Source organism: Rhinoderma darwinii, chromosome 6 (assembly GCF_050947455.1).
Source record: "Rhinoderma darwinii isolate aRhiDar2 chromosome 6, aRhiDar2.hap1, whole genome shotgun sequence".
NCBI classification, from domain to species: domain Eukaryota; kingdom Metazoa; phylum Chordata; class Amphibia; order Anura; family Rhinodermatidae; genus Rhinoderma; species Rhinoderma darwinii.
Genome location: NC_134692.1, coordinates 59404034 through 59423171, shown reverse-complemented (window position 1 = coordinate 59423171; position 19138 = coordinate 59404034). Strand labels below are relative to the sequence as shown.

Below are 19138 nucleotides of genomic sequence, written 5' to 3'. Positions count from 1 at the left end.
TTGCATAAATAAAAGTTTTATACAATTTTCCAATATACTTTCTGTATAAATACCTCACCGGTTTCAAGATCTCTGCTTAGTGTTGTTCAGTAGAACCATTTATAGTTTACTCCAAGTGGATAAGATTCTGTCCATGGTCATGTGATGGACACACAGGTGCGCGGCTCGTTAGAAGACACAGCTCTGATACACGCACTGACAAGCCGTGCTCCTGTGTGTCCATCACATGACCATGGACAGAATTGTATCCACTAGAAGTAAACAATGAATGTTTAACCCGTTAGTGACCGCCAATACGCCTTTTCACGGCGGCCACTAACGGGCTTTATTCTGATGCATATGCCTTTTTACGGCACTGCATCAGGATAAAGTAAACAGAGCAGGGAGCTGTCAAATCTCCCTGCTCTCAGCTGCCAGAGGCAGCTGAGGGCTGGGGGCGTCCCTGCTCTGCCGGGTGAGATCGATATAAGTATCGATCTCACCCGTTTAAACCCTCAGATGCGGTGCACAATAGCGAGCACCGCATCTGAGTTGTTTTGGAGAGAGGGAGGGAGCTCCCTCTCATCCCACTGACACCCGGCGATACGATTGCCGAGTGTCTGTGTCTCAAATGGCAGCCGGGGGCCTAATAAAGGCCCCCAGGTCTGCCTGGAACGAATGCCTGCTAGATTATGCCGGAGGCATGACCTAGCAGATGCCTGTCCATTTTAAACGGACAGGCAGTAATACACTGCAATACAAAAGTATTGCAGTGTATTATAATAGCGATCGGAGAATCGCATATTATAGTCCCCTAGTGGGACTAGTAAAAAAATTTTTTAATAAAGTTAATTTGAAAAAAAAATGTGAAAAAAAAAATGAAAAACCCACCTTTTCCCCTTACAAAATGCTTTACTATTAAAAAAAACAAAATAAAGTAAAAAAGTTACACATATTTGGTATCTTCGCGTCCGTAACGACCCCAACTATAAATCCATTACATTATTTAATCCGCATGGTGAACGGCGTAAAAAATGTAATAAAAAACTATGGAAAAATTGCTGTTTTCTGTGAATCCTGACTTAAAAAAAATTTGATAAAAAGTGATCAAAAAGTCGCATCTACTCCAAAATGGTACCAATAAAAACTACAAGTCCCGCAAAAAAAAAGCCCTCATACAACCGCATCGGCGAAAAAATAAAAACGTTACGGCTCTTCAAATATGGAGACGCAAAAACAAATCATTTTGAAAAAAAAGCGTTTTTACTGTATAAGTAGTAAAACATACAAAAATGATACAAATTTGGTATTGTTGCAATCGTAACAACCCGCTGAATAAACTTATTGTGTTATTTATATCACACGGTAAACGGCGTTGATTTAAGACGCGAAAAAGAGTGGCGAAATTTCAGGTTTTTTTCTATTCCCCCCCCCAAAAAAAAGTTAATAAAAGTTAATCAATAAATAATATGTCCCCCAAAATGGTGCTATTAAAAAATACAACTTGTCCCGCAAAAAAACAAGACCTTATACAGCTATGTCGACGCAAAAATAAAAAGGTTATGGCTCTTGGAATGCGATGATGGTCATTAAGGTTTAAAATAGGCTGGTCATTAAGGGGTTAAACTGAATAAACAACGAGCAGAGATCTTGAAAACTGTAAAGAATTAATACGCAAAGTATATTGAAAAATTTTAGAACTTTTAAATATATGAAAAAATAACATTTCATTTGCCAAAACCGGGCAGACCATTTCATATTTACACGTTGTGAACCCAGCCTTACAGATCTGTAATACTGATGAGTTGTCTTCTTGGGAGATAATTGCATGACATAATACAGCCCCTTTGAAAAACTGATATAATACGGATGCATCTGTATTTTAAACACTCTATCTAGACTTGAATAGGTGTTTTCATCCACAAAATGGATAAAGGCAGTGTATTTTTAAAATATTCATTTTCTTTTTTACCACCAGGTGAATAGCCTAATAGATTAAAATTAGTATTACGGCCCAAAAAAATACGCTTATGTAAAAACAGCTGAAAGGTACAGTATACAGTTAAAAACTGCATCTTGTTGCATTCCCTTTCCATCCCTGTTTGGTTTCCATTTATGTTCTCTTGTTGACTAACATTCTAAAAAAAAACGTACAATGCTAAATGCATCTTGAAAAACACGTCTAAAATTTGCATGTTTGACTAATGCAATGTATCAATGACAATTCATAAATCCCCATTGGCTAACACTGCACATCTTGCTATTGCAGATAAACTATAACGCTATAGATCTATATGAATGCAACCTTATGTAAAGTTTCTAAAATAATCAACAAAAAGTAAACCCTGCTCCAACTGATCACTTTCTGTTAAAGGAAAATAAGAAATGGTTGTTTCGGAGCAGAAGAGTCTGTAATGGATTAAATAGACCACAATAGATGTCTGAAATTGCTTAAATCTGTACTTGTGCTGGCCGCACACTTGGCATGGCAGGCTTTGCCTTGTTACTGCAGAATGAATAAAATGAAGCCAATTTGCAATTACGATCTTAATAAAGTTAAAGCCTATTTATGAAGCATGTCAGAGAGTGCATTAGGAAGATGACCATCCTCACCCCCTCCACGGTTCTTTAGCCAGATCAGAGAATTTTGCCATTGTCTACCCCTTGGCCAGACTAGTTAGTGGAATGACTTTATGAAATCCATATTGCAGATCTGTGCAGTACTTAAAGGGGTATTCCCATTGTAAAAAGTGATGGCCTATTCCAGCGAATTGTCTGGCCGGCGGTTCCTTGCACAGCCGGGAGTGTCGATGCGCAGGAAATACTTAGAAGGGAACGCATCACTTCATTCTCTGCATCGGTGGGGGTCCCAGACTTTAGACTCCCACCAATCATAAGGTGATAGCATATCCTAGCGATATACCATCACTTCATAGATTGAGTAACCCTTTACATTGTTTAAATCCTACCCTTAAAGTTTTATTTTTTAAAGCGAACCAATCGCCTTATTTTTCTTAACAACTTACTAAAGATTTCCCTTTGGCCCCATGCACATGATCGTAAAAAACTTCTGTTTTTGCGGTCCGCAAATATGGACCCATTCACTTTCATTGAACGCGGACACCTTTCCGTAGCACTACGGAAGGGTGTCCGTGTCGTGGAAATGTTCCGGGAATTATGGAACATGTCCGTTCTTTTGCATTTTGCGGGCCGTGCTCCCATACTTTGTATGGGAGCACGGCCCGAAAATGCGGCTGTCAGTCGGCGGCCGTCCGTGCCCGCAATAGCGGGCCGTGATTGCGGGCACGGTCATGTGCATGGGGCCTAAATAATATCCACAGTGGTATTTTTTAGCATCAATCCCAAATATGTAATGGGTGCTGCCATTTTAAAGACATTAAAACTGCAGAAACAGCACTTGTCCTATATATCTTCTTCTCTAGGGCTCTCACACTCCGTATAGGCGGGAAATTACCACAAGATTTACTACGTGCACATTTACATTTGTAAGTTCCATCCATCTTTATTTACCAGAAATGAGAAGAGAAACCTTCTCAGAGGCACATAATTTATTTTCCTATCTTACACACTTTTATATTATGAAAAAAATACAGGTATATATTAAAAAAAACAACAAATCAATTAGACACTTTTATTTTGCATAATTATTATGTAGACTTCGGTACCATCGAAAAGATTAGTGCCCGCTTTCAGTAAGTGGAGCTAGTTATATGCCAGGTAGTAAGCCATGACCGCTAGGCAGCTCCAGTCTATTGGTTCTAAGCAGAGGCAGATTGAACAATCGGATCTGGTAGTTGTGGGTGCCCAAAACCTTCCTGCCAACCCTCGCAGAGAACATGGTCAAACAATGGAACGTGTTAGTCCTGAAGCTTATAGGGGAGTAGATAAGTGACTAAATTGATCAGTGGAGAGAATCTAAAGTGGTGGTTTTGGCTTTGGGTATCCGGAACACTTTGTATGAGAGTATTGCTGTCTTAAGTTTTTGTAGGAAAATATGCTATAAATAACAGTTGGATGCTTCAATATAAAGTCCTTTTTTCCTACATGCGGATTACCAAATTGGACGCAAAAAACCCCACGAAAGAACACATCCAAAACAGACAGCACAAAAGTTATATGTTAATAGTAAATGAAAACGATCATCATTGCAAGGGGAAAATAAATCCATGTTTCCTTAGAGCATGGAGATTCATCTCAGTTTGTGCTCCATGCTGGCCTGTTCCTCGTGAGGGCAAGTGTCCAAACACAAGGGGCTCATGCCAGAACAATGGTCTTGAAGGATGAATACACAGCCTGATAGAAACACAAAAGTTGTTTTTGGACAAAGTGGAATGTACAAGCTGAATTATTATTTCGGTTGAAAGTTAAATATGCAACGTCTCCCTTCTGGAGCTCTCTCCAATTACAGTATGTAGAATTTACCGCAATGTCCCTTTCTATTGAAGATTGAGCATTGAGAGATCATATATTTTAGAGAAATATGTTTTTATATTTGTGTCAAACCTATGACAAGCAATGTAATTTTTCTCCCATTCAATTATATTCGTTTTCTAAGTAGGAGACTGTATACTGACCTCTTGTTTGCTTATTGGAGCTTGTAAGCTCTGAGTGAGATGAGAACTTGTAATGCATGTATAAGCAGAGATAACCTGACAATTGGGTCACTGGAGAAAAAGAAGACGGTGGCAGCTAATTATCTTCATTTGGCTATCCGTATTAGTATATTTTTATGCTATAAACTGCAAAAAAATAAAATAAAAAATGTCTATGCAGGAAAACATCGCAATGAAGACTTTGTACTAATGTTTAGTATTCCCAAGTGACTGGACGGTGTATAGGAATCCATTACAACCTGCAATCTAAAGAAGTATCAAGGTCAATAATAAAATATTGTTCTTTCATTATATATATATATTTTTTTTTTATGTAAAAGCTTCCATATTAAAGGAGTTGTCCATTGAAATATTATAATAAGATAGTAATATTCTATGCAGATTATATTATTATTATTATTAGGCTGGGTTCAGACTTTGTTTTGCTCTGCAGCTGATGACATACAACACTTCGCTCCATAGTTTTTTTAAGCCCTCTTCTGTTATCTTCAATGATCATGACATAACAGATGACGACTTATACAAAATGATGTCGTTTGGCATAGAAGTGAATAGGATCTATTAAATGATCCATTATATATCATACTGCAAACAAATGTAATTATGAACCAAGCTTTGTTTTGTACTCCATTGACTATTATCACGTTTAGGCTGGGTTCACACGAGCACATTAACGTCCGTAATGGACGGACGTATTTCGGCCGGAAGTCCCGGACCGAACTCAGTGCAGGGAGCCGGGCTCCTAGCATCGTAGTTATGTACGACGCTAGGAGTCCCTGCCTCTACGTGGAACTACTGTCCCGTACTGAAAACATGATTACAGTACGGGACAGTTGTCCTGCAGAGAGGCAGGGACTCCTAGCATCGTACATAACTATGATGCTAGGAGCCCGACTCCCTGCACTGAGTTCGGTCCGGGACTTCCGGCCGAAATACGTCCGTCCATTACGGACGTTAATGTGCTCGTGTGAACCCAGCCTTCGGGTATGTTCACACGCAGTAGCAAAATACGTCTGAAAATGCGGAGCTGTTTTCAAGCGAAAACCGCTCCTGATTTTCAGAAGTTTTTGTAAAAACTTGCGTTTTTCGCTGCGTATTTTACGGACGTTATTGGAGCTGTTTTTCAATGAAAAACGCATCCAAAAATGTCCCAAGAAGTGACCTGCACTTCTTTTTCGTGGGTGTCTTTTTACACGCCGTATTTTGACAGCGGTGCGTAAAATTAAGCCTCGTGGGAACAGAACACAGTAAATCCCATTGCAAGCAATGGGCAGATGTTTGGAGGCGTAATGGTGCCATTTTTTCAGGTGTAATTCGAGGTGTAAACGGTCCGAAATACGTCTAAAACCACTGCGTGTTAACATACCCTTAGGTTGTGTTCACACAGGGTGGATACGCTGTGTAAAAGCACACGGCGTATCCGCCCTGGTCGCTGCAGGGAATTCCAGCCGAAAAACCGCACCAAATTGTGGTGCAGTTTGTCCGCTGCGGATAACTGCACGTTAAGAAAAAATTAAAAAAGTTCCATACTCACTCATAGCCATGGCGACTCATCCCTCTGCCGTCCTGCAGCACAGCCTCCAGGGATGACGCTTCATCCCATGTGACTGCTGCGGAGTACACATAGGATGACGTCATACCAGGGGTCCGGCCTGGACTAAGAAGCACAGCATTCTGGGTAAGTTTATGTTTTTGTTTTTTGAGTTGTGATTCCGCTGGAAAAATTACGACATCTACTATTTGTTGCGGGTTTTACCTCCCTATTAAGTTGAATGGGGAAAACCTGCAACAAAAAAAGCAGAGATTACGCAAATACAATTGACATGCTGCGGATTAAAAAAAACGCATGGAAGGGCAGTTTCTGACCGGTTTCTCTGCTTATGTACGCAGCGTGTGACTGAGATTTGTTCAAATCTCATCCACTCTGATGACACTGTATTATGCTGCGGATTTTCTGCAACGAGACACATTGCGGAAAATCCGCAGTATTTCCGCTACGTGTGAACTTGGTCTTAGGCTGGGTTCACACGACCTATTTTCAGACGTAAACGAGGCCTCGTTATACGGCTCCAATACGTCGGCAAACATCTGCCCATTCATTTGAATGCTTTTGCCGACGTACTGTGCCGACGACCTGTCATTTACGTGTCGTCGTTTGACAGCTGTCAAACGACGACGCGTAAAATGACTGCCTCGTCAAAGAATTGCAGGACAGTTCTTTGCAACGTAATTTGAGACGTTTTTCATTGAAGTCAATGAAGAACAGCTCAAGATTACGGGCGTCGAAGACGCCTCGCAAAATGCGAGGAGGAGCTTTTACGTCTGAAACGACGCAGCTGTTTTCTCCTGAAAACAGTCTGTCATTTCAGACGTAAAAGGCAGCTAGCGTGTGCACATACCTTTAGAGTGATAAAGGTAAACTCTTTCACAATTCTCTTCATTCCACACGTCCAGTAGAATTTCTTTCTACTTCCAACTTTGCTTTTATTTTGTTCTGACAATCCTGTCAGACTAGTTACATGGTGGCAATGAACTGATCCTTTTGTGTTCCACCTTCAAGTTTATTTTTTAACTTAAAGTTAGCTTTCCTTTTTAAAGTTCCTGCTAGTGGCCCTAAACTACCGCAGACGTGGCTCTCTACTCCACTGTGTCTGATGCATTTGCATGGGTACTGCTGTAGCAATAACTACTTTATAGGCACTGAAAATTGATTATCCTGTGGTCACTTCTATGTTGCTGGCCCAATTTTATGGGAAATTGTGTGTGGTTGTTATTACTGTGATGGCACTACTGTTTGGCCTACACTATTGTCTGGGTGCTGCAATGTAGAACATATAAATGGTGGTACCATGTTTGGCTCTAGTGTGGAGACCGTTTGCTGTGAGCACTATAATTTAGGGCCACCATTAGTGTCACTAGGTCTGGGCACTATGAGATTGCAACCAGAGCTGGTTTTGGAGGTACAGCCCCGGGTGTTAAGTTGGAGGCGAACATTATTTTGGTGAGAGGTAGAACATTTCTAGAAAAAAACAGATATTTAAACAGTATCGGCACCTTCAAAAAACTTTTGATATGTCAGAGACATATCAGAAGTTTTAATTGGTGGGGGTCCAGGTCGCTGAAACGAAGGTGCAGAAGCTCTCCACATTTGGCTGAAGACGAGCTCATAGACTATCTATGTGAGTCCATCTTCAGCCAGACAAGGAGCACCAATCTCAGCTGAGCGCTTCTGCGCCTTCGTTTGAGTGACAGTGGGGGTATCCGCACTAGGACCCCAACGATTTAAACTTCTGATATATCTGATGTATTATTTTTTTTTTCTTAAAGCGGCTCTGTCACCAGATTTTGCAACCCCTATCTGCTATTGCAGCAGATCGGCGCTGCAATGTAGATTACAGTAACGTTTTTATTTTTAAAAAACGAGCATTTTTGGCCAAGTTATGACCATTTTTGTAGTTATGCAAATGAGGCTTGCAAAAGTCCAAGTGGGCGTGTTTAAAAGTAAAAGTCCAAGTGGGCGTGTATTATGTGCGTACATCGGGGCGTTTTTAATACTTTTACTAGCTGGGCGTTCTGACGAGAAGTATCATCCACTTCTCTTCAGAACGCCCAGCTTCTGGCAGATCACGCTGTCACGTCACTCACAGGTCCTGCATCGTGTCAGACGAGCGAGGACACATCGGCACCAGAGGCTACAGTTGATTCTGCAGCAGCATCAGCGTTTGCAGGTAAGTAGCTACATCGACTAACCTGCTAACGCCGATGCTGCTGCAGAATCAACTGAAGCCTCTGTTGCCGATGTGTCCGACACGATGCAGGACCTGTGAGTGACGTCACAGATCTGCACTGCCAGAAGCTGGGCGTTCTGAAGAGAAGTGGATGATACTTCTCGTCAGAGCGCCCAGCTAGGAAAAGTATTAAAAACGCCCTAATGTACGCACATAATACACGCCCACTTGGACTTTTACTTTTAAACACACCCACTTGGACTTTTGTAAGCCTCATTTGCATAACTACGAAAATGGTCATAACTTGGCCAAAAATGCTCGTTTTTAAAAAAATAAAAACGTCACTGTAATCTACATTGCAGCGCCTATCTGCTGCAATAGCAGATAGGGGTTGCAAAATCTGGTGACAGAGCCTCTTTAAAGTACAGTTAGTCTTTAAGTACTGCTTTAAAGTGGCTGTCAAATTTTTATAATTGACCAGTCAAAGTATGCCTAGATATAAAAAAAGAGTCTGAGTATAGTCTAGCAACGGTAAACAATATTGCTTCATAGAGTTACTAAGAAATTACCGTTATGTTCTGTTTTCCCTACAGGCATCAGCAATGGCGCTAAGTACTGTAGATCAACTGATTGGGATTAAGGGTATCTCATGAGAGGACAAGCTCAAAACAGCAAAGGCAAAGAACAACGGGTAAGTGACGACCTGGACGGCCTTTAATCTCTTCATATTAGCGCATATAGGTATCATGAAAAAATAATAAATGAAATTCTGTTTAAAATTTGAAGTTTTCGATTCGAACTATTCATTCTGACACCAGCAAGATGTTTTCTTTTAATGTCAGATTGTAGATATGAACATTACTCGAGCAGAGGCTGCAGTCGCAACCCATAGGGTTTCACCACATGAAAGAACTGAATTGCTAAAAGTGTAGGAACATAATAACCATGTTAGTTCATTATATGGAGCTATATCACTATACAAATAAATAGTTTTTTTATAATGTTTATAATTACCCTAAAATGTAACATCACTGGTTAGGTGGTGGGTTCCAGTACTGCATATGCACTAGGACCTAAGAACTTCAGCTAATACCTCTGTATGAGACGTTTTAAAACTTATTCAGAGGTCCACTGTATAAGGAATATGCAAAAACACCGGTCTCTCCCTTCGGTGACGGGTTAACTTGTATACATAGGTTCCAGATGTATTTCAGGTTTAGTTAAACTCTGAAACCGAGTAATGGTTGTATTGTTCAATGTAGAAATATTTTCTTAACGCATGGAATCCCAAAAGACAAAAAAAAAAAAGAGTATCTCCAATTTAATGACTTTTTGCCTAATTCTTTTTTTTGTGTGTGTTGAAATTATATATATATATATATATATATATATATATATATATATATATATATATATATATATATATATATATATATATATATATATGTGTGTGTGTGTGTGTTAGCATGAAGAGTGTGTGTGGGTTTGTATATAGAGGTGTGGAGTGATATAGTTAATTGCTGCTAAGAGTTCCACTATAGGCCCCTGATGAGTAATCCACGTTAATACAGTTTTTTTTCGTTTTTTTTATGTAGCCAAATAAAACTGGTGTATAAGGCAGCATAGAAAAAGTTGGTCTTATTATTGTAATAAAAATTGACATGGCTCATGCTGTTTTTCTTGGCTGCTCTGCGTTGTCTGACTCACAGTCACATTCTTCTAGTTCAGATTCCTTGTTTTTGGCTGGCCTTCACCAGACCATAAAGCTGACCATCCTCAGAGAAAAGAAAAACCCACCCAGGGGCATCTATTTTTTTTCTCGTCTCTTTTATTAATGGCCACACTGTTTAACATCCCATGTGTGCTACTAAAAGAACAGCAGGGGAAGTTTCAGCTGAAAAGTGAAAAAAATAAAAAGCATAGCCAGGGGTTTGCAATGTTCTATTGCTGTGATACATTTTTCACAGTAAAAAGCATGCAGTGACAGAAAGTATTGACTGTACACTTAGTATGGGATCAATACATTCTGCAGGCTGAATTCGCTTTGAACATGAACTATACTTGTACCTTTCAGGTCGCTAGTTTTTTGTAGTTATTGGTTTCCCTTTTTATTTTTACTTTTTTCTTTTTTTCTTTATGACATTAACTAGTTTTTTTACAGGTACTTATTACAATGACTGAGTAAGAGAATAGGTAGCTTGATGACAAGAATAACCCTTCTGAAACAAGAAGTTGGCTATACTCGGAAGTTGGAGCTTCAAGTACCCTGCTGTTTGCCTGCAGGCTTTGTAAGCAGAGAATAGACACTGGTGGGAAGTTATAAACTTTTTTTTACGCCCCTTTGGCGCAAAAGAAATCTACTTTTTGGTCGCTCACAGCACTTTTCTTTAAAAATGGGCAGAGCTCAGCAGAAGTGGCGAGTCCACCAATGGCCTGACAGATTTACTATAATTTACGCCAAAAGCTGATCGTAGCTGGAGTAGATTTAACTTTTCTGGCGGCCAGGGATGTACTTAATTTATTAAGAGGTGTGCGGCTTAATAAATTAGACACCTCGTACTCCAGCGATCTTTGTATTAAAACTGGCGTTCCATACAAAAGTCTTAATAATATAAAGATCACTGGAGTAGGATGCATCTGATTTATTAGAGGTGCAGCCTGTTTTCCGGTTTACAGGCTTTGTAACATGATCATTTGATAAATTATGACCTGTAAATGCTTATTATAATTGCTACGTATGTAAAAGGATGGATTCGGATAAAATTGTGCTTGTCTGTGTTTCCCAAACTAGGTTCCTTCAAGTCCCTAGCAGAAAGCTTTACTTGAAGTTGAAGATTAAGCTGCCATTGCCAGCACTAAAAGATTGGCCGAAACATTCAAGAAGTCTGAGCCATCTAATGCTTTCCCTGCCCCCACATTGACGGTCTTTGATCATTCTGAGATAAGTGCAGTGCATAAGTTTGGGGATTGCTCATAATGGAAATACTTTATAAAATAGTTAAAGTATTTCCAGACTGGAGCTTTACTTTAAAGTTGACAATGCTTTCTACTGTTATTAAAATCCCAGTGTAAATAGTTATTTCCCGTTTACATGTACTAGAGTTTTAAATATAAAATGATATCAATAACCATCTATGTTTGTAGCTAAATGATTGAAATTCTGTATAAGCAACAGGTAAAGGAAATACACAAATCCTTCCAGCACGAACCTGTATTCCCGGGTTGATCTATGGCAAGTTACAAAATGTAGTGTGTAAAAATCAATTGTTTTATTTATATGAAATCGCATAAAATAAAGATCCTCTTGGAGATTGTGTAGCCCTCCGCATACTCCAGTGAATCCCAGAGGTAGTCGACTAGAGGAAAAATACTTAGGCTTCATTCACATCTGCGCCAGGGTGTTCGGAACGGGACCCTGACTGACACAAACGGAAACCAAAAGGTTTCAATTTCAATGGTGACGGGTCCGGTGCAAATCTTTTTAGTTGGTCTCAGTTGTGCAAGGGTTCCGTCGTTTTGACTGAATGAACAGTGCAGTCGACTACGCTATTGATTCCCTCAAAATCACGGAACCCTTGCACAACTGAGACAAGCGGAAACCATTGGCGCCGGATCCGTCACTATTGAAATCAATGTTGATGGAAACGTCGACCTTTTGGTTTCCGTTTGTGTAAGTCCGGGTCCCATTCCAAAGGAAAGCTCCAACGGAACGGGACCCTAGCGCAGATGTGAAGGAAGCCTTAGTGAAACGCTAATAGGGTATTGGGTTCCATTGTAAAAATGGCAATGGTAAGCAGAGAAGTTGGCAAACAGAAATATACTACAATGACTTATGGATACTTCAATATACAAACTAAGTGTCTATCTGATTTATTTGGTCTGGAGAAGATAGTTGAAGTGTTATGCATAAAATTGTACAGTATACAAAATTTAGAAAACTTGTCTATTTGTACTAGAAGTCAAAATAATCCCATATATCGTCACTGGGAGATCAAGCAGGTACATGGAATGTATAATGCAAACATAATCCTTTTTCTTGTATCACCCCACAGTCATGCCAGTCATTTTTTAGTTACGTTACATTCCTGAAATGATAGTTCAATATGGATGTTACCACCTGTGGATGCCACATAACCAAATGTATAACAAATACCTAAAATTCCTGCATTTTCAGGAAATTGAAATACTGAGTACAATACATGTGGTTATAATCTATATTCATAAAAACATAAAGACATGCATTTATTGAATGGATATTGCTTTACAGAAGGCTCTGGGAACACCTCGCCTAACTAAACCCTATGGTAAATTGCTTTGACATTTGTATATTCAGCAGCATAACACTGGTTATGTTCATACATAAGTCTCTTTTAAATGTATTGAGTTTTATTCAGTCTATACAGCTGCAGTCATGGGGTTTTTCTGCTTTGCATCTTGGGTTCTATACTGGTACCGATCCTGCCCTAACCTTCCTCCGGTACCGTAGCTTGGTAATCTGTGTGCTTGAGGTGGAGAAGGTGGCACATCTTGTCGTAGAGGACCCTTGGCTGCCGGTGGATGAAATGCAGGGAATCTATAGTGCTCTTCTTGATGAACTTGGGTTCTGGGATAGGGACCTTTGGTGGTTGGAGATGCCACATCATAATAGTACGGTGGCTCTCTGTCTTTGTACATGGCACGTGGGCCAGTCATGTACTCCACAGGTCCAGGTCTGAAAAATAAAAACAGCATATTATGTTTAAGTTAGAACATATCTAATGTATGTGATCAGCATTATTCTTCAGGTTGGAACTGTCTTTACTGAAGTCTTATAGAAGCATAAATAAGGTAAATGAACAAACTACAGTTTAGGAGTACTCTGTTGGCTATAATCTAAAAACATGGCGTGGTGTTCTTGTAGACATTGGTCTGGTCATGCTAGTAATTTTTTTGTTATGTTACACTCCTGAAATTATATCTGAATATGGATGTCATGACCACCTGTGGGGACACAACCAAATGTAAAAGAAATACCAAAAATTCCTGCATTTTCAGGAAAATGATCAAATTGTAATAGGTCGGAAATAAAATCTCTCTTCTGGTCAACTAAGGGCCCTTTTACACGGGCCAATAATCGAGCAACTGAGTGTTCATATGAGCAAATGCTCATTTATTGGCTGATAATATCGCTTATGCAGCAATAAATATTATTGTTGGCAGCACATCTCCCTGTGTAAAAAGGGAGATGTGCAGCTGACATTATACAAATGTATGGGGATGAGTGATCGTAGTAAGGGTATGTTCACACGGCCGCAAAATCGGAAGCAGAACGCCTCCAAACATCTGCCAATTGATTGCAATGGAAAAAACGTTGTTCTGTTCCGATGGCCCGTTTTTTACGTGGCCATTTTGAAAAACTGCCGCGAAAAAGAAGTGCAGGTCACTTCTTGGGACGTTTTTGGAGCTGTTTTTCATAGACTCTATTAAAAACCGCTCCAAAAACGGCGAGAAAATCGCGAGTGGCTTAAAAAACGTCTGAAAATGTATACTGTATTTTCAGACGTTTTTAGTCTAGTGTGTGAACATACCCTAACGATCACTCGTCCCCATACATCACTGATCATAGCTTCTTGTGAAAGGAGCAGATGAGCACCAATCACCGAGCTCCCTCATTGATCGGCGTTAGTTTTCATGGCTCATATTGGGCCGTGTATGAAGACCTTAAGCCATGTGTTTTAATAGATCCAGATTGATTGATTGCTAGAGAAAATATTCTAATATAATTTCGGAAAATATTACTATATGAATGTTTTGTATTGGAATTAAAGAAACAATTCTTAGAATTAATCCTGTAACTCTCAAATAAAAAACACCTAGATTCTGCCAATGTAACAGGGAGCTAGTAGTAATGAGGGGGGAACTAATACATGATTTCTTGAGTTACTTGCTGTTCTGTGGTTGGGAGAACATTCATAAGTTAATTTATTTTAAACCTGTAAATAATATATAATAGAACACTGAAACTAATCTGTGTATCGTGAAATAAATGCAAATAGTAAAAAATATATAAAGCAGTGGGAGAATGACTTATCCACCATGGGTAGTGGGTTATGCAGGCATAATAAGCTACAGGATACCAAAGTGTTTGTAGACTTTAAATAGCCCCTTCCTTTAGGTTTACATTGTACAAGAGAAGCTTAGAAACTATGGGACTGTCTCAAAGGACTTGACATGTAATACGCATAAAAGCAAAACGTTGGAACGCGCGTCGGAGGTCATTTTGTATAGAGCCATTCACTGCATTATGTCACTACCAGGTGTAAAATAGTCTATTGACCTGCAACATGTACACAATTAAAGTTTCACTTTATAAAGTGGTGGAGGAAATGTAAAATGCCTGCAAGCTTACTGGAAAACAACTGGACAAAACACAAAATGAATACATTAGTCTATATTCTTCCCATCCAGATGTCTCTCATTTAGCACACAATAATAGAATACATTTCAGTTTATAGGCTATGAGATCTTGGCAAGAAGATGATGTTCTGGTTGTAAAACGAGCATTAAGAACGCTCAGCGTTTCCTCTGTCTGGACATTGCCTGCGATGATACAGAGATTCCTACTTTGTGGAGATATGAAGAAAGCTTCTCACAAATCTTCTGACATGGGTTTTCTATCACCTCACACAAATGCCTTAATAACTCCTAGCTACTTCATCAACCAAGAGGACAGATGTAAGGATATGATTGACAGATGGTATTTGGCAAATTTATTGCTTGAAAATACTAATCAATATACATAGTATGTAGTATGTGACATAGAAGTTAACATTTGTTTAGGAAGTATGCCAGTTTATAAGCGAGACTGGAAGTTGTGGATGCCTACTTTTTGAACCCCCTCCCCGGCATTACTACAGACAACTTAGAATATACACAGCTTGTGCAAGATAAGGATATAGTACAGAGGAACATAAACTCAAAAGACTATGAGCATCACAATTTAAAATTTGCTCACTTAAAACAGTTTCTCTAATAATGTAATTGTTACAAAGTATCAGCAAATCAAGTGCTAACATTATGTAATATATATATTGTGTCAAAATTCTACCTCTGCAAGTAGCTACAACATGTACATGGGAGCAGGGAACTGTCAGAATGGCTGCAAGTCTGTCCTTTTCAGCTTTGCAAAGCCAAGCCAAGTTCCATTGGAGCCAGCCTACAGCTGCTCTACATGGCTTGATCAGGGTTGCCAACCGTCTGTAAGTTTACGGACAGTCCGCAAAAAAGGGTGTATTTTTTCTGTCGTCCGTAATATCCGGCAGAAAACACTGTCCAGGATTTTTTCTCATTCTCCCAGAACGTTGCACTGCGCATGCACTAAAATGTACATGCGCAGTGCAAAGGGAAGAGATGGCTGCAGGCATATTTTCAGATACCGCTTGACTTCTGCGGAATCTGAAAAAATGCAGTCCGCTGCCAAGTGAATAAGTGAGGTCGGTGCCGGAAGTGGACTAGCTGTGTGCCACTATCTACAGGGGGCTGCGTATGGCAAAATGTACAGGGATCTGTGGCACTATCTACAGGAGCACAAAGGGGGATTAATACTGTGTGAGGGCATGGTTACTGATGGGGCACTTTCATTGTGTCGAGCACTGAGGTATCATTATTACCATCTGGGGCACTGTGGATTACAAGTTTGTTTAGAGGATGGGGTATAGGTGGAGAGGATGCTGGAAAAGCAAAAAACCAACATGTCTGTGTGTCAAATTCTGCATAGACAAGTCGTGGCTGGAATAAGTCGTTAGGCTGGATTCACATGAGCATGTTCAGTCTGTAAAGGACGCTAGGAGTCCCTGCCTCTCCGTGGAGCTACTGTCCCATACTGAAAACATGATTACAGTACGGGAAAGTTGTCCTGCAGCGAGGTAGGGACTCCTAGCGTCGTACATAACTATGATGCTAGGAGCCCGGCTCCCTGCAGTGTGTTTGGTCCGGGACTTGCGGCCGAAATAAGTTCCATCCTTTACGGACCGAACATGCTCGTGTGAATCCAGCCTTACAGTGGTCTAGGCCGGATGGAGAAAAAGGGAAAGTGAATGACTAATCAGAGAAAACATCACCTGTGAGTCACTGGATATAAATATGCTGTAATCACTTATATCGTTTTCAGAGCTCCTGTGTATAACTGGCATCTACCACTATATGGTGGTAATATTATATGGTCTGCAGAGCTTCTGTGTATGACTGGCATCTACCACTATATGGTGGAAATATTGGTATTTGTATAGTGTTTTTTATTCAGTAACAGTATGGGGTTTTATTCAGTCACTATATGATTGAGCGACGGTATTATTCAGTACCGTATGGGGGTATTATTCAGTCACTATGTAGTTATGGTGTGGCAATATTATTTAGTAACCGTATGGTGGTATTGGTGTGGCGGTATTATTCGGTAACTGTATGGGGGCATTATTTAGTCACTATGTGGTTATGGTGTGGAGGTATTATTTAGTAACTGTGACTGAATAATGCCCCCCATACTATGTGGTTATAGTGTGGTGGTATTATTCAGTAACCGTATGAAGGTATTATTCAGTCACTATGTAGTTATGATGTGGCGGTATTATTTGGACCTTATATTGTTATTATTGGTAATATTGGTCTTATAGTGAGTTGTGTTCAATAACAGTATGCAGGTAATATTTAATCTGGTATAGTGGTATGATTTAATAACTATATGTATATACACCGTGTTCCAAATTATTATGCACATTGGATTTAAGTGTCATAAACATTTAATTATTAGTTTTTCAATTAAACTCATGGATGGTATTGTGTCTTAGGGCTCTTTGAGATTGATTACAATGATCCAGACACCTGTGATAATTAGTTTGCCAGGTGTGCCCAATCAAAGGAAAACTACTTAAGAAGGACGTTCCACATTATTAAGCAGGCCACAGGTTTCAAGCAATATGGGAAAGAAAAAGGATCTCTCTGCTGCCGAAAAGCGTGAAATAGTGCAATACCTTGGACAAGGTATGAAAACATTGGATATTTCAAGAAAACTTAAGCGTGATCATCGTACTGTGAAAAGATTTGTGGCTGATTCAGAGCACAGAATGGTTCGTTCAGATAAAGGCATAATGAGGAAGGTTTCTGCCAGACAAATTAATAGGATTAGGAGAGCAGCTGCTAAAATGCCATTGCAAAGCAGCAAACAGGTATTTGAAGCCGCTGGTGCCTCTGGAGGATCCTACACTTTGAGGTTCGTGGGACTCCAGAGGATTGCAAGTGTGCATAAAGCTATTATTCGGCCACCCCTAAACAATGCTCACAAGCAGAAACTGTTGCAGTGGGCTCAGAAATACATGAAGACTCATTTTCAAACCATGTTGTTTACTGATGAGTGCCGTGCAACCCTGGATGGTCCAGATGGATGGAGTAGTGGATTGTTGGTGAATGGCCACCATGTCCCAACAAGGCTGCGACGTCTGCAAGGAGGTGGCAGACTCATGTTTTGGGCTGGATTCATGGGGAGAGAGCTGGTAGGCCCCTTTAGGGTCCCTGACGGTGTGAAAATGACCTCTGCAAAGTACGTAGAGTTTATGACTGACCACTTTCTTCCGTGGTACAAAAAGAAGAACCGTGCCTTCCGTAGCAAAATTATCTTCATGCATGATAATACACCATCTCATGCTGCAAAGAATACCTCTGTGTCATTGGCTGCTATGGGCATAAAAGGAGAGAAACTCATGGTGTGGCCCCCATGTTCCCCTGAACTCCACTCTATTGAGAACCTTTGGAGCATCCTCAAGCAAAATATCTATGAGGGTGGAAGGCAGTTCACATCAAAACAGAAGCTCTGGGAGGCTATTCTGACATCTTGCAAAGATATTCAAGCAGAAACTGTCCAAATACTCACAAATTCAATGGATGCAAGAATTGTGAAGGTGATATCAAAGAAGGGGTCCTATGTTAACATGTAACTTGGCCTGTTAAGTTTTTTTTGATTGAAAGCGCTTTTGATTTCTGTAAATATGACGACCTGATGCTGCAAATTCAACAAATTACCATTTTAGTTCTCTTTACAACCTTTAAAATGTTTTGATCTCTGTTGTGCATAATAATTTGAAACAGTGCATTTTGAGTTTTTTACTTCCAAAAAAAAATCTGTTATCATTAGGAGATTTGTTCAATAAAATTTGCATTATACTCCAACGGTTGATGGCTTGAAGATTATACTGACTGTCATTTGCATCGACTATTTAGGAAAATAAGCGAAAAATAACATTTGCATAATAATTTGGAACGCGGTGTAGATAGTTTTTTTTTTTTGTTTTTTTTTGTGTGAGAGGGAGGTCATATGCTTTGGGGCTTACAATACTCCTGAACACACTAGAAATCAGCAACGCAGTTCTCTGCACACTGCCTTCTGAAGTGACTGTATTATTCATACAGTAATTCAGCATCTGGGGCCCACTTTTAACTTTGCCCAGCACCACACTTTGTCTAAAACAAGCCATGGCGGTAGCAGCGTTGGGGTTGGAATGAGTGGCGAGTGAGTCGGACACACCAATCACAGCCCCGCTTGCAGCTTCCCACACTGCGATAGCAGGGGAAAGCTACAAGCTGGGCTGTGATTGGTGAGTCACTCCTAGAACACTGCACAGGCAATGATTTTGTAATGTGGCCATAAACATTTTGGTCTGTCCGTGATTATTGGCTCAGTTGTCCAGAAATGACTGAAGTGGAGGTTAGCAACCCTGGGCTTGATCGATTGTGCCACCATAAAAATAATGGTTATTGATGGCACTGTCT

The 19138-nt window shown here is 40.0% G+C and overlaps 1 protein-coding gene and 1 long non-coding RNA gene across 4 annotated transcripts in view; one reads left to right on the top strand and one right to left on the bottom strand.

Annotated features, from left to right (window-relative positions):
• Positions 1-11624, top strand: part of LOC142656321 (uncharacterized) — an 85469-nt gene extending 73845 nt beyond the window's left edge. For both annotated transcript variants that reach the window (XR_012849653.1, XR_012849654.1), the window contains exons 3-5: positions 4774-4875; positions 8935-9032; positions 11133-11624. This is a non-coding gene — a long non-coding RNA (uncharacterized LOC142656321). The remainder of the gene's footprint in view (positions 1-4773; positions 4876-8934; positions 9033-11132) is intronic.
• Positions 11625-11984: 360 nt separating this feature from the next.
• The window catches only part of PARD3B (par-3 family cell polarity regulator beta), a 1147141-nt gene continuing 1139987 nt past the window's right edge, over positions 11985-19138 (bottom strand). For both annotated transcript variants that reach the window (XM_075829835.1, XM_075829836.1), the window contains exon 23: positions 11985-13052. In XM_075829835.1, the coding sequence (XP_075685950.1) occupies positions 12737-13052 (316 nt within the window). In that variant the 3' untranslated portion in view covers positions 11985-12736. The remainder of the gene's footprint in view (positions 13053-19138) is intronic.